We start from the raw sequence: 14,119 nt of genomic DNA on the forward strand, positions 1-14,119 counted from the left end.
CACCAACTTGAAAAGGGACTGGGGTTGAGGCAAAGCCTCTCTCAGCAATCTCTCCAGCTTCTAGCAGGGAGGTCTAGGCTAAGGGGCAAGTCATACTCACCGTTAAAGCATAAAGAGCTTCTTTCTCTTGTGGAGACTGGATTTTGTGGGCCAGCAGCCAAGGCGCGTGAGTTGGGCTAAGAGAAAACAAAGACCTGGACTCTGAGTGGTCACGCTGGATGGGTTTGATACTGTCACCTCTCTCTAGGAGCATGTATCCTGGGGCCGAGGGGGAGTATGTCGGGCCCACAGACCATGACCAAGTCTCTGCAGGGGGTCCTCCTCTGTGGCAGTCACATAATTTTGAGGCAACTTGAAGATATATAAAAATGTAGACGTGGGCGCTCCCTCAACGCAAGAACACTTTGTTCTAACAACCTGGCATCCTGTGATGCTCACCCTCTCGCACGATTGCTGAAGACAAAATGGATGCATTAACATATGTGGTGAAGTGGATGGTGACTGGCTATCAAGATATAGCGTCTGGGGTCTTAAAGGCCTGAAGTTACACAAGCGGCCATCTAGCAGAGAAGCAGCAAGCCCACATGGAAGAAGCACACCAGCCTGTGTAGTCACAGCTTTTGCGATCATGAGGTGTCGACGGAATCAGGTAACAGGCACCAGAAGATCCAAAACAAAAGTAACATTGTTGAGAATGAGAGGGTGTAAGATATGAAAATTATAATTTATCAAGAGGTCACCACTAAGAGATGGTTGGGAAGGGAAGAAAGAGGAGCTGACACCAAGGGCTCAAACAAAAAGTAAATGTTTAGAAAATGATGATGACAACATATGTACAAATATGCTTGACACAACTGATGCATGGAATGTTCTAAGAACTGTTAAGAGCCTCCAGTAAAATGATTTTTTTTTAATGTTGAGGTAGAATCCAACCTGTCAATCAGGTTACTGCCTGATGCTGTCTCCTTGGGGGTGTGGCCTCTAAGGAAGGCCCTGGGAATGGCGCTCCCTTCTGCCACTGACTCTGAAGCTCCAGGGGCCCTGCACCCACCTTGGATCTACGGAACTGGCCTAGGAGATTCTGCAACACTGCAAGGGGCTGCATGAGTCTGAAGAGAGACGTATGGACTTGAGTTGAGTAAGGCTGAGACACTTTCTTTTTTTTAATTTTTTTATTTTAATAAATCATTTTCTTGGGCTCTCTTACAGATCTTGTACCAATGCATACATCAATTGTATCAAGCACATATCAAGTACATATGTTGCCATCATCTTTTCCAAAACATTTTGTTTCTACTTGAGCCCTTGGTATCAGGTCCTCTTTTTTTCTCCTCCCTCCCCTACCCTCAGGAACCCTTGATAATTTATAAATTATTTTTATTTTCATTTTTTAGACTGTCCGCTGTCTCCCTTTCACCCACCTTTCTGTTGTTTGTCACCTGGGCAGGGGTGGTGGTAGTGGTGGTGTACGATCACTGCAATCGGTTCCCCCTTTCTCCTCCCACCCCTCATGGTCCAATTTTCTTCAGATAGGCTTTGGGTCTCCATTCAGACCCCCTTCGCTTGCATCAAAATGGTTCTTCTGGGTCTTCGGATGCCTGATACCTGATCCTGTTGATACCTTGTGAACTCATGGGTTGGTGTGCTTCTTCCATGTGGGCTTTGTTGCTTCCCTGCTAGATGGCAGCTTATTTAACTTCAAGTCGTTAAGACTCCTGACGTTACAGCTTCTAATAGCTGGGTACAATCAGCTTTCTTTACCACATTAGTTTATCCGCCCATTTTGTCTTCAGCGATTGTGTTGAGAAGGTGAACATCACAGAATGCCAAGTTATTAGAACAGTGTTCTTGCATTGAAGAACAACTTGAATTGAGGCCCAATGTCCATTTGCTACCTTAATACTTAACTAATATATATATATATATATATATATATATACATAGACCTGCATCCCTATTAATATATTTACATATGTACATGGCTATGTTTATACCCTTATAAATGTATTTCCTTTTACTTTCCTCCTGTGAGACACGCTTGATATATAATTTTTTCTTGATACAGGCTCTTTCTTACACATAGATGAGTGTCACTGGAGTTGTTTCCCAAGTGAACCTGATCTAATACATCCTCCTCCTTTCTACTGCACATCATCCTCCATTCAGCCAATCAAGCCCCAAAACTCCAGGTTGGACAGTCAGGCCCAGTTTGCCATGTAATAGAGCCTGAACACAGGCCATGTGGGTCTTATGATAAATGCCCAGTAGACACTTTCATAGAAACTGGGATCTCTTTTCAAAATAGGAGCTATCCAGCAATAAGTACATGAAACATCTAGGTGACTGGCTTTATACTCCTACCTCAGTCCCTTTTCTGGCCAGCATGCTTTAGAAACGGGCAATCCAACACCATCCCCGCTCCCTGATGTTGCTACACCAGGAGATTAGAGTGAAACCATAGAACAGTGTTCTCTTTCCCATAACCTAGCTGATTTCTGTCGGTAACATGCAGAGGTATCCCGAATTTTATGACACTCCTCATAGTTTTAAAATAATTGATATTGTTTATTTTTTTAATACCATGAACTTGCTGTTTTTAGAATAATAAAGTCATTTTCTCCACAGACTGTGGGGGAGAAACAAACAAGGAGGTGTGCCTAACTGCGGTGACAGTCCAGACACCAAGGCACACACTTAGCAGGAAGCCTATGTGCAAACGCCGCCTTACCCAGTGGGATCGGTGTTCACCTGCTCACAGAAATTCTGGATAGCCGACCAGTCCTGCTCCAACATGCTTGGGTCTGTGGCTTTATCTGTCAGGAAAATAAAACAAAAAGAAACAAACCCCAAGATGTCAGGCTTGAACTATGTGGGATCAGGTTGACAACAGCATCCCCAAAGATCGGGTGGGAACCTGGGGGGCGGGGGGTGGGGGTAGTGAGTTTCGGGCCTGGCAGGAACGACTCAGAAAAGGAGGTGAGAACAGAATGACTGCACAACTTGAAGGACACAGTCAACAACACTGAATCGTACACGTGGAAGCTGCTGAACTGGTGTTCTGCTATGCATATCCTCAACAAAAATATTACAATCAATCTGTTCTTGCTGTAAGAAAGAAAAATGCGACACCGAAAGCCTAACCCACTGCCGTCAGGTTGATGCTAACTCACAGCGACCCCTACAGGCCAGAGAACTGCCCACAGGGTTGTCAAGGCTGCAATGTTTATGGAAACAGGCATTCTCTCAGATTGGTGAGTGGGTTCAAAGAGCCGACTGGGTGCTTAACCACTGCACTACCAGGGCTCTTGGAAAGATATACCCCTCTAGAAACCTGACTGCCAAGATCTGTGACATCACAACTTTAATGGATAAGGCCCAGTGGGCAGAGCTGAAAGGGACAGGGACCCTTTGCTGGTGTTGTTTACAAGTTGAGCACAGTGGCTGCCCTCAGAAAATATATGCAGACTGACTGAATTAACAAGCTATTGTCCTTGAAGTGACGGTACCCCCACCCCAAGTTGCTGGAAGAAGGGGCAAGAGGTGTCTTCTTAGGGCTATAAGATGTAGTAGCTTTCTCCTCTCCTTCCAAAGCTGCTGGCTAGCGTGCCTGTTCAGTGCCCAGCAAGAAAGCCCATTCCTCATTTTCGAGGGGCAACAAGTTCCATCTCCAGCTGGAACCTGGGCACATCCTCCCAAAGGGAGTTGCTCAGCTGCTCTTTGTTCTATAGTTTGATAGAATCTTCCAGACTCCTCAATGTGCCACCTGCCCTGGCTCACCGGCCTCTCAGAGTGGAAGATCCTGCAAATCTTGACCCAGAGACCCCCTAGCAGCAGCTCATTCTCAGGGTCTTGTTTCTGACACGATTCTTCCTCTTGTCTGAATGCCCACTCATGTCCTCTCAAGATCCTATCCATCCTTGAAGGCCCACCTCCTCCAGCAAAGCCTCCTCCTGCTTCAGCTCCAGTACCGCTGGTCCCCTCCCTTGTCAGATTCCAAAGCCAACTAAGAGCTTCACTTCCTGACTGCCATCACATTTATGTCATGTGAGAGCCGTATGTTTCCCCAGTCCATCTGTGAGTCACAGCTGACTCCACTCTCCAGGAAACAGCAGTGCAGCAAATGGGACTGAAGGAATCCCACAGCATGCCCCGCATGCCTCCCACCATTCCCAACCCTCCAAGGTCTTCCCCACCGGTCCACTCTCAAAATTCCATGTGCCTTTGTTATGGATGGACTTTTGTCTCGCACCAACCCATGCTGTAAATACTAACCTCTCTGCCTGTGTCTGGGATGCCATTTGGGAATGGGTTGTCTGCGTTTCGGTAATGAGGCAGGAGTAGTGTGGGCATCCGTGGACTTAATCTCTTTTGAAATACAGGAGATTAAACAAGGGAGCAAGAAAAGCAGAGGTGAGGGGGGTGATGCTAAGCCACATGGTAATATCCAAGGAGCCAGGAAACAAGCTAGAGATCAGGACCTTCCCTCCGAGCTGGCAAAGAACAAGTCTTCCGAGAGAACCAATGTTCGGAACTTGGACTTCTAGCCTCCTAAACTGCAAGCACATATATTTGCTAGTTAGAGCCGCCCACTCGGGGTATTCGTTACAGCAGCACGAGATGACCGAGAACCCCTCAGTCTCAATTCAAATGGGATCTCTTTCTCAAGACTTTCTTGGTCTTCAGACAGATGGCCCACCTCCACAAGAAAGCCCTCTCATCTTTCCCTCAGAACTCCCGTATCTCACCTGCATCTCTGACGATCAGCTCCGCCTCTCATGAGTTACATGCTCTTAGGTTCTCTGAACCTGCATACCTCTACTATAACGTAAGGACAAAGATAGTACCTGCCCCAAGGGATTGTCATGAGGTCTGAGTGGGCGGGCTAGTGTGTGAAGCGGTCACACGAGTAACAGGAACCACAGGCTAGCTAAGGTTATTATTGCCTTTAAGAATTATACTCAAAAAAAAAAAAAAAAGAATTATACTCAAAGGGACTGAAACTCTTAAAGGCAGAAGCCATATACGAAAGGGCTTCCAAAAGTTTGTGGGAAAATCTCATCATCTTTTAATTCCATTTTTCCATGAACTTTTGGAAGTCCCCTCCTAGTCCCTTCAGTGCTTAGCCCAACACCTTATTCATAGGTACAAATAAATATCCACTTCTGAGATCGCTCACTCTGTTTGCAGTGGAGAATGGTCCTAGGGGCCCAAACTCCTCATGCGGAATCCAGCCCTGTTGCCAACTGGAAGGCATAGTAGTTAGACAACAGCTTTTCAAAAGAAAAAAACAAAACACAAAAAATCTAGGGGTTAAACTGTGTTCCAAACCTTAACCATAGAGTGAAGATTGAATTTTATTTCCCAAAAAGACATGACAAAGTCCTAACCCTGAGGATTTGTGAACGTGGCCTTAATAGGGACTTTAAAGATCAATCTTATCAGTCCACACGAGGTCATAATCCAATCATAATGGTGCCCTTATTAAAAAAGGAATGGCGATGCACAGAGAGGAGCATAGGACCGGCCCCACGAGACACAATGTCTCTCACTACACCGTAGTGCTGAGGGGGACAGCACTGGAGCTACAGTGCGGGAATTGTGCCCAATCTGACCCCATCACACTGGGGAGAGGCGCTGAGAGCATGCAACAGAGCAGCAAGGGGAGCAGAGTGATGAAACCCCCGGGAATCCCAAAAACAGACTTTGGAGACAGAATGGGGCACCCCATCAGACTCGACCGGAAAACACTCGTAAAGGCCAACAAACAGACCTTGAACTATTCAAAGGAAAGGAAGGAAATGCCATCAAGTGACCCAGGACCTGAGCAGTAAGTGCAAGTACTGGGTATGACTCACACATCTGCAGTCTTTGTCATTTCCACCAAATGGTGGGCGGGTAAAACTGTGACATTAGTTCTGTCGTCCCACTGCAAACAGAGCGAGCGAGCTCAGAAGCAAGAACAGAGAATCCTATGACCAACACGAACGCACCAGGAGTGAAGCACACCTCGGATGCCTGCATGAAGCGGCAGCAGAGGAGGAGGAGCATGGAGACCAGGAGGCAAAGTGGCTGGGAGGAGGGACACTGAGCACCTGCGGCAGGAGGCTGGCTTGTGGAATGAGGTGTCCTTTGGGAATCTGTCCACACTAAGGCAGCTTTTTATCTGCCTGAACAGGGAGGAGGGGCCAAAGGAGCACTTGGCTGAGAGGCTGTGGACCTGAGGGACACGCCTTCCAGCAAGGCTGAGAAGAGGCACTGAGAACCAAAGAACTGTATCCTTATCATTTTGTAACCTGTTAGCTTCCCTAATAACCCCGCCCACACTCATAAATACTGTCTGGATTCCTTGTGGCCACTGAAATGGAATTGCAAACCCAAGTGTCAGAGGAGAAGAAAGGAAGTTGGAGAGGGGAGGCATGTCTGACCTCTGCCTCACAGGAATCCTTCTTGGGCAGATATGCAGGTGGACTCCCTTCTCCCATTCTGTAGCTGCAGGTCGGACGTGGCCACACGCCATCTCTTCAAGCGGCAAGTCAAGACCTACCTGCAGCGATGGAAACTAGAAGCACAGAGCAGATTCTCCTTTAGAGCCTCCAAAGGGACCGGCATGGCCCACCCACATTTTGGACTTCCAGACCTCCGAAACAGCAAGCTGCTCTTCTTTAAAGGCGCCTACGTTATCTGGTTACAGCAGCCCCCGGAAACGAAGACCTAAGCAGCGGGATGAACGCTAAAACACAAGGTGGTTTCCTTTTTATTCGCTCGACCTTAAGCCATGAGGATTCATTCAAAGTGTAACCATGGTCCCAACCAGGAGGAGCAGTCGCCGCCCTTTCTTTTAAAGCACTCACTGTGGGCCACACGCCTGGGCCGGGCACTATGAGGAGGAGGAAGCTGCCCAACCACAGCGCTAGAAAATGGCAGAACGCAAGCTCAGGACCAGGCTCCAATGTTGCTGCTGCACAGAAAAGTGTTTAGTTCCCTGGCAGAGACAGGGTCCCCTTCTGGGAAATCATCTGACTTTCTTGTTCATTAAGTTTCCATCATCCTCACATTCTCCAACACTTAAGACAGTCACTGGCACAGATATCTATCAAATGATGAATGATGTGACATGAATGTTTGGTCAGGTGACTGGAATATGAAGACATTCAAACCATTTGCAGATGATGGAGTGGAAAGATAACAGAAGGTCTCCATGTGTGTTCTGAAGCGCCCCTTGTATTGCTGACACCAGCACACGGTGGCTACCCTAGATCTGAAATTGCTGCGTCTCTGAACAGCCTGTCCAAGCTATTTGGGGGACCTGGGGAAAAGGAGCCATGGTGGTACAATGGTTAAGCACTCCACTACCCACAGGAGGGTCGCTGGTTTGAACCCACCAACTGTTCTCCAGACAAAGATGGATCTTCCAGAAAGAGGGCAGCTTTGGGAGCCCTACTGGGCTTCGACCCTGTCCCTCTGAGTTGCAATCAACTGGACAGCAACGGGTTTGGCTTTTGGTTTGAGCAGCTAGAGCAAAAACCACCCACACAAGATTAACAGCTAAGCCTGACCAGGTCTGACGCCAACCTGTCCCAAGATGTGGCTGTGGGCCAGAGGAAACTCAAAGGGTTCTTTCTCTGCTTCTCATGACTGCCTCGGCCTCGTCAGGGCACCAAGACTGTTTATGTTTGGAAAGGACTGGGAGAGGACAAAGGGGAGCTGAGGAAAAAATACCCCTTCCACATGCTTGCTTAGTAAAAGCAAGGTTTCAGATTCACTTCAAGTGCAAGACAGGGTCAAAGTTACTAAGAAACAGCTGAGCCTTCAGCCAAACCATCTACCACCAGCTGTCAACAACCACAGGGTCAGGACTAATACTGGGAGCAGTGTGTGCTAGCGAAAGGAGCTGGGAGGACTGGAGAAAGCACTCCTTCCGCAGCACTCACACGGGACTCCTTGGGAGCAGTCCCACTGCCTCCTGCAGTCCAGCCATGGTTCGGCATGCCCTGAATGCCCACCAGCCATCTGATGTCCCACACTGGACTCTGAGGCAGTAGAGGAGGGTTTGTGCTCCGCCCTCCAGAAGCGTTCACTACAGGTAATCCCAGACAGGGTTACACTCAGATGGCTCCCCCTGTACGTTATCAAGGCTTTTAATATAACTGACTTCACAGGTCTGATCTTTGTCTCTGGGGGTTGAAAACATTACATTTAAACTTTTTTTATAAATCATTTTATTGGGGCTCATACAACTCTTATAATCCATACATATATCAATTGAGTAAAGCACCCTTATACATTCGTTGCCCTCATCATTCTCAAAATTTGTCTTCCACTTGGATTCCTGGAATCAGCTCATTTTCCACTTTTCCCTCCCCCTAAACTTATTTTACCACTGCATGTACAAACAAGAAACTGACTGTCCTAAGTCTGGGTGATAATAACATGAGCATGTAAGTCAGACACTCTAAGACCTCTCAGAGGACCTCTCTCCCAGGGACACCAAAAAGGGGGAGTGGAAGGAAGGGAGGCAGGCAGGAGCGCCTGGGAGGAGGAAGGAGGAGATGAAGAATGACCCTCGATGGGCGCTCGATTTTAACTACACTCCCGCCTCGCTGCCAGCACTATCCGAGCTAGAATCCACAAATGAAGAGGAACCCAAGTGCTGCTTTTAAGAGCACAAAACTGGCAACAACCCAGAAAGTACACAAAGAAGGAACTGGTTGCACCAACTATAGCACACGATACAATGGGGCTTTCCCGTCACAAGAACAAGGCAGCCATGTATGTGATCATGCGGAGCGATGATCAAAAGCGGGGGAGGCTGCAGAACAGAATGTCTGTGAAGCACGAGGTTCTGTTGATAGCTTCGGTTGTGGATGGGGCGTCACCCTTCCTCCAGAATCGGTCTCAAGTTTGGCTGGATCTGATCGCCCCCTGTCCCTTGTCCTTTAGGTCTCGGAAGGGGCACTTCCCTACAAGCCTAGAACTCTGCATAGTGCACCCTCCCACCCACCCCGATTTCGAGAGGGGCCCAGGACCCAAGCTGGACCGAGAGCCAGGAAAGCCATTCCATTTGCTGAAACGAATGTGAAAAACTAGGGGACCCTGAGGGCACAGTGGTTATGCACTGGGCTATAACCACAAGGTCAGCAATTCAAAACCACCAGCCAGTCTTTTAGGAGAAAGACTAGACTTTCTACTTCTGAGGAGTACAGTCCTGGGCACCCACAGGGACAGTCTTTTGGCTTCTGACTCCCCCCTCAGACGATGAGTCTGGTTGGAATGGGGGTGGGGGGAGATTGTAGTAGCGAGCAGAACAAAACAGAGACTACTGAAGAGGAGAGGGCATCTTGGGGACATGGTGGAACTTCTGGGTGAGCTGGCCTATCTATCCCTAAGCCTGGACCTCTCATGAAACGAATAGTCATTTGCCGTCACTTGCAACTAATAATGACAACACTAAGTCACCGGGGCTCGATCCACACAGAGCACTAGTCTAAGTTCTTCACAAGCATTAGCTCTTGGATCCTTGACAAGCCGTTTTAAAGGCACTGCCGTGTTGCGTGTTGAGGCATGATCTGCGAGTGACCTGGGCTCCGACCTTCCTCAGCCCACACTGGGATGGGATTTACTTTTCTCCACTCACCTAGAAGCTGGGTGCCACCTTGCTTCACCCCCACTGCTGTCCTCCACAACTCCATCAGCTCCTCTCCCCTCCTGTCCTGCCAGCACACCTGCCTCCATCCCCCAAGCCCTCACACTACCAGCAAAGCTGGTTTAAAGCCCTGTCCCCTTCTCCGTTCCTAACCAGGAGGGAGAGAAAGCACACAACCGGAAAGACTGTCAACACACATTCCTGATGCCCCATCAATACGTCATCACCCTTCTACTGTGACCGATCTCAAGTGTGGGGAGGTCACTGTGCCCCTCCTCCCCGTCCCCGCAGACAGTTGGCAAAGTCCTGGCTGGCAAGAGGAGCATGCTCTTGGTATCGAATAGGCTGCTGCTGTTGGGGGACACTTGAGGAGGTAGTGATTCCTAGTGACCCCTCTTACAACAGACCAAACTACAGCCCAGTCCTGAGTCATCCTCACCACCACCACTACCATGTCTAACCCCACTGTGGCCGTCATTGTCTATCCGTCTCTTTTCGTTGACCCTCCACCTCCACACTGAGTAGGGAGAGACCACTAAATTCTATAGGCTGCTGCCAAACAGCCTACAAAACACCTCCCACACCAGGGAACCATCAGGCCCCAAGGTCCAGAGTGTGGAGGTTCAGAAACTGTCCTTAAAATGCCCAGGTGGGATCCCTTATTTCTCTTGCCAGTCACCCCCAAATTTCCCCACCTTGCTCAACCCCCTAATGCCACCTAAGCCCTAACACTCAGCAGGCAGCCTCCGCGGTGGCAGCCTGGAAGTGGGGGAGGAGACACTGACAAACTCCATAGCACAATCCTCCTTATCTCCGACCCTGGCAGTCAGCGAACAGTGTCCTTCCTCTTTGTGATCCCAGCCCTCCCCTTTCTGCTCCGACTCTAACCACCCCTGTGGTACCTTTGCGCCCTTCACCAGCTGCTGCTGCCCTTCATCATCCCTTCCCTTCAAAATCTCCTTGACTACCAAGCCCTCTGGTCACCTGCTCCTCCTTTCCTCCATATTCAAGCACCATGAAAATAGCAGCTGGTGGCCAGCGACCACAACCTCCCAACAAATGAACTGTCTGACATGCACCAGCCCAATTTTACGTTAAAAGTCCTTGTCAACTTTTGAAAATGTGACATAGAAATGCGGGTCCCCGCCCTCCTGAAAGGGTGGCAGGATTTAAGTAGCTTTGGGCCCACACTCTCTGATCTCCTCCCTCCCATGGAGTCAGCTGCCAGTTGTTACCTTACTCAGCCCAGGTACTCGCCTTTTTTTGCAATTCAATTCTAAACTTACAGTTCTCATGACCTCCCTCATGGGGTTCCCATGCTCCATCTCCAAATCTCAGCTTTCCTTAATATTACCATGCACACCCTCCCTAGAAAAACCTTCCACCAACGCACAGTGAACTCCTAACTCGGTCTGGAGTTCTCATCCTCTTGGGAGCTAAATAATGTTTTTATTGTGGTTTTGGTGAAGCCTGACAGTTGTTTGGGTTCCCATTCAAGAATTTCTACACAATGTGTGAACATTCTCATTTCTGTTCTGGTTGGTCTGTTTCTGTGAATCTAGTTTCCCTGCTACCCGTGATATTCAATATTTATTTTGAGCCTGCTTGTTATTTAGCTTCAGCTCACTGTCATGGAGTTGATGCTGACCTGTAGCTACCCTTCAGTTGCCCCTGTGAGTTTCTGAGACTGTTTATGGGAGTAGAAAGCCCTTTCTCCTGCTTGGCAGCTAGTGGTTTTGAACTGCTGATTAGTAGCCCGACACATAACTACTACGCCACGAGAGCTCAAGGTGACCTCAAACTCTACAACTCAATCAGCTCTTCCTTGCTAAACCAGGTCCTGCAACTGAACCCAACATAGACGATGAATTTGAAACCTAAAGTATATCCTAGATTCCGCTCTCTTGCCTCCATCCCAAAGCATCAAGGCTGTTGATCCTGCCTGACAATTATTTCTGGTGGACCTTGCCTATTCTCCACCCCCACTGCTTGTGTCCCACTTCAGTCCTGAAATATCAACCAAAACGTTTTTTTCCCTAAACTCCTTGTCCGGAGTCTCACTCTACCTGAGTTCGTTTATTGTGCCAACCTGGCTGATAAACACATGTGAGGTTAATTGAAGTGCGGAGGGATAAATCGCTCGGTGAGCCTCACCTTTAGTTCTTGGGTCTCTTGCTTTGTGATGGTCGCACCAGGGTACAGCTGCCTTAGCAGTTCCCTGCTTCAGCTTGCAAGGCTGACTTCCTGCAAGACCTCCCCAAGGAGAAGCCACATGGACCTTCCCCAATGCAGTCCTGGGTGCTAGAGCAGCTATGTAGAGACCCCTGCCACCAGCACTGAGATGCTTACACGCTCACTGATTCGGTTTTCCTACTGTAGTCAGCATCATAGTGTGTGTTTTGTGAGAAGGAGGAAGACTGTGGATTGGTGTTGGACATATGGGCTAATGGGTTAATGTTGGACTTATGGGCTTGGGCAGCACTGGGTTGGGATGTTTTCTTGATGTGTACTTATCCTTTATATAAAACTCTCATACGTGTGAGTTTCTGTAGATTTGTTTCTCTAAAATACCCAGACTAATACACTAACCAATCCAGCTCCCACTTGGGACCCCATGGTGCTGCTTCCAGGAGGTTTGCTTTGTTGGATTCTTTCGTAGGAAAACATCTCGAATGTCTACTATGACAGGATAAAACACAAACTCGGTTCTATGGGCCAAGGAACCCTGGTGGCTTAGTGGCTATATGGTGGTCTGCTAACAACAAGGTCAGCAGTTTGAAACCACCAGTCACTCGCTCTGTGGGAGAAAAGATGAGGCTTTCTACTCCAGTAAAGACTTCCAATCTCAGAAACTCACAGGGATCCTGTAGGGTGGCTATGAGTCAGAATCGACGCAATGACAGTGTTTGGTTTGGGGGTTTCTGCAGCTTACAAGGCCTTCATGATCTTGCTCCCATTAGCCGTGCAGCCTTATTTCCACATTCTTTGCTCCTTAGACTTTGCATTCCCACAATAAGTACCTACTTGTGGCTGCTAGAATGTTCTGTACTCTTGTGCCCCCAGCTTTTTGCACAGTGTTCTGGGCCTGAAACGCTACTGCTTCCTTTTGTCGATGCAAATGTTACATCTGTTGTGACACACATACATAGATACATACACACACGAGCAAATCAACTCCTGTCACACCACACATTGAATACACCTCCCCCAGCTACTAGTTCCTTAAAAGGTATGTGTGTGTGTGTATGTACATACATACACACACACACACATCTTTGAAAGCAAGGTGCCCAGGCTCTAGCACCCACCAGATCACATTGCTTTAGCCACTCTGAAGTTCAATGCCGCACCATAAAAACAAAAAGCCTTAAAAACAGTAACGGCCCTTAGAGGGAGGATTGTTCTGAAGCTTACAAAGGAGACCGGACATGCGCAAAACACGAGCAGTATGAACATGACCAAAGGCATTCAGAGGTGGTTTTGACGTATTGAAGGCAACAGCTGGATCGAGAACTTTTCTCAGCTCAAAACAGACTGCAAGAGAGGGCTTGAGCTGATCTCTAGAGCTGGGACAAAAATAGAAGCGATCTGCTGGGGTCCCAACGGAGGTCAGCAGGGGTTGAAACGGTTTCAGGGAAGAGATTTTCTACTCTTGAGTGTCCGCCTCGGAGACCCACAGGGGCAGCTTTATGTCCAGTCCCATGGGGTCGCCAGGAGTCCGAATCGACTGGATGGCAGCGAGTTTGGGTTTGGAAATGTTTTCAGCCCAGGGCCTGGCCAAAAAAAAAGAAAAACTCAGAGAACAGGAGCCACTACGGATGGCTTGCTGCTCGTGTGGGAGAGGGAAGCAGCGATCCCAGGCCCGCGCCTGCGGGGGCCGTGGACGACCCTCTCACACGCGCCGGACCCGCCCCGGACGCCCGCCCCGCGGCTGTCCGTCTCAGCAGACGGGCCCAGGGGCGCGGGCAGGCGGGCGGCGCCCACCGAGACCCCCGGCTACTCACTCAGCCACAGTTCCAGTGCCGCCACCGACCCCGGGGCCTCCTGGGCCAACTCGGTGCCCTCGGCCGGCCCGGCCCCCGCCGCCACCGCGGTCGCCGCCATCCCGCTGCCGTCCGTCTGTGGTGGCCGCCGCCGCGCAGACCCCTGCTCGCCGCCGCCGCCGCGGGGTGGCGCGCTCCGGGCTGCCGACGCGGCGGCGTGAGCGGCACGTGACGCGCGCGCATGCGCACAGGCCCGGCCGGGGCGCGTGCGCCGCGCCTCCCCGGGGAGCGCAACGTGCTCCCCGCCCGCGCCGCCTCCGGCCGGGCACGCGCCGGCCGACGGAGCCCCGCGCGCCTCGCTCGACTTGAACTTCAGGGGAGCAGCGGCTAATCTTTTTAGGGGGTGTGCCGGACCTACGAAAAGGCGTCCCCGTGGCGGTGGTGACAGTGCTAAGCCGCGACCCCAAAGATGGTGCCTGGAACCCGCGAAAGG

The 14,119-nt window shown here is 49.7% G+C and overlaps 1 protein-coding gene across 1 annotated transcript in view; it reads right to left on the reverse strand.

Annotated features, from left to right (window-relative positions):
• The window catches only part of GGA2 (golgi associated, gamma adaptin ear containing, ARF binding protein 2), a 32,409-nt gene extending 18,573 nt beyond the window's left edge, over nucleotides 1–13,836 (reverse strand). Inside the window, exons 1-3 of the mRNA XM_075564612.1 lie at nucleotides 13,648–13,836; nucleotides 2,729–2,813; nucleotides 101–176 (exon numbers count right to left, since the gene is read on the reverse strand). Coding sequence (XP_075420727.1) covers nucleotides 101–176; nucleotides 2,729–2,813; nucleotides 13,648–13,747 — 261 coding nt within the window. The 5' untranslated portion in view covers nucleotides 13,748–13,836. The remainder of the gene's footprint in view (nucleotides 1–100; nucleotides 177–2,728; nucleotides 2,814–13,647) is intronic.
• Between the last annotated feature and the right edge of the window lie 283 nt (nucleotides 13,837–14,119).

Source organism: Tenrec ecaudatus, chromosome 12 (assembly GCF_050624435.1).
Source record: "Tenrec ecaudatus isolate mTenEca1 chromosome 12, mTenEca1.hap1, whole genome shotgun sequence".
Taxonomy (NCBI): domain Eukaryota; kingdom Metazoa; phylum Chordata; class Mammalia; order Afrosoricida; family Tenrecidae; genus Tenrec; species Tenrec ecaudatus.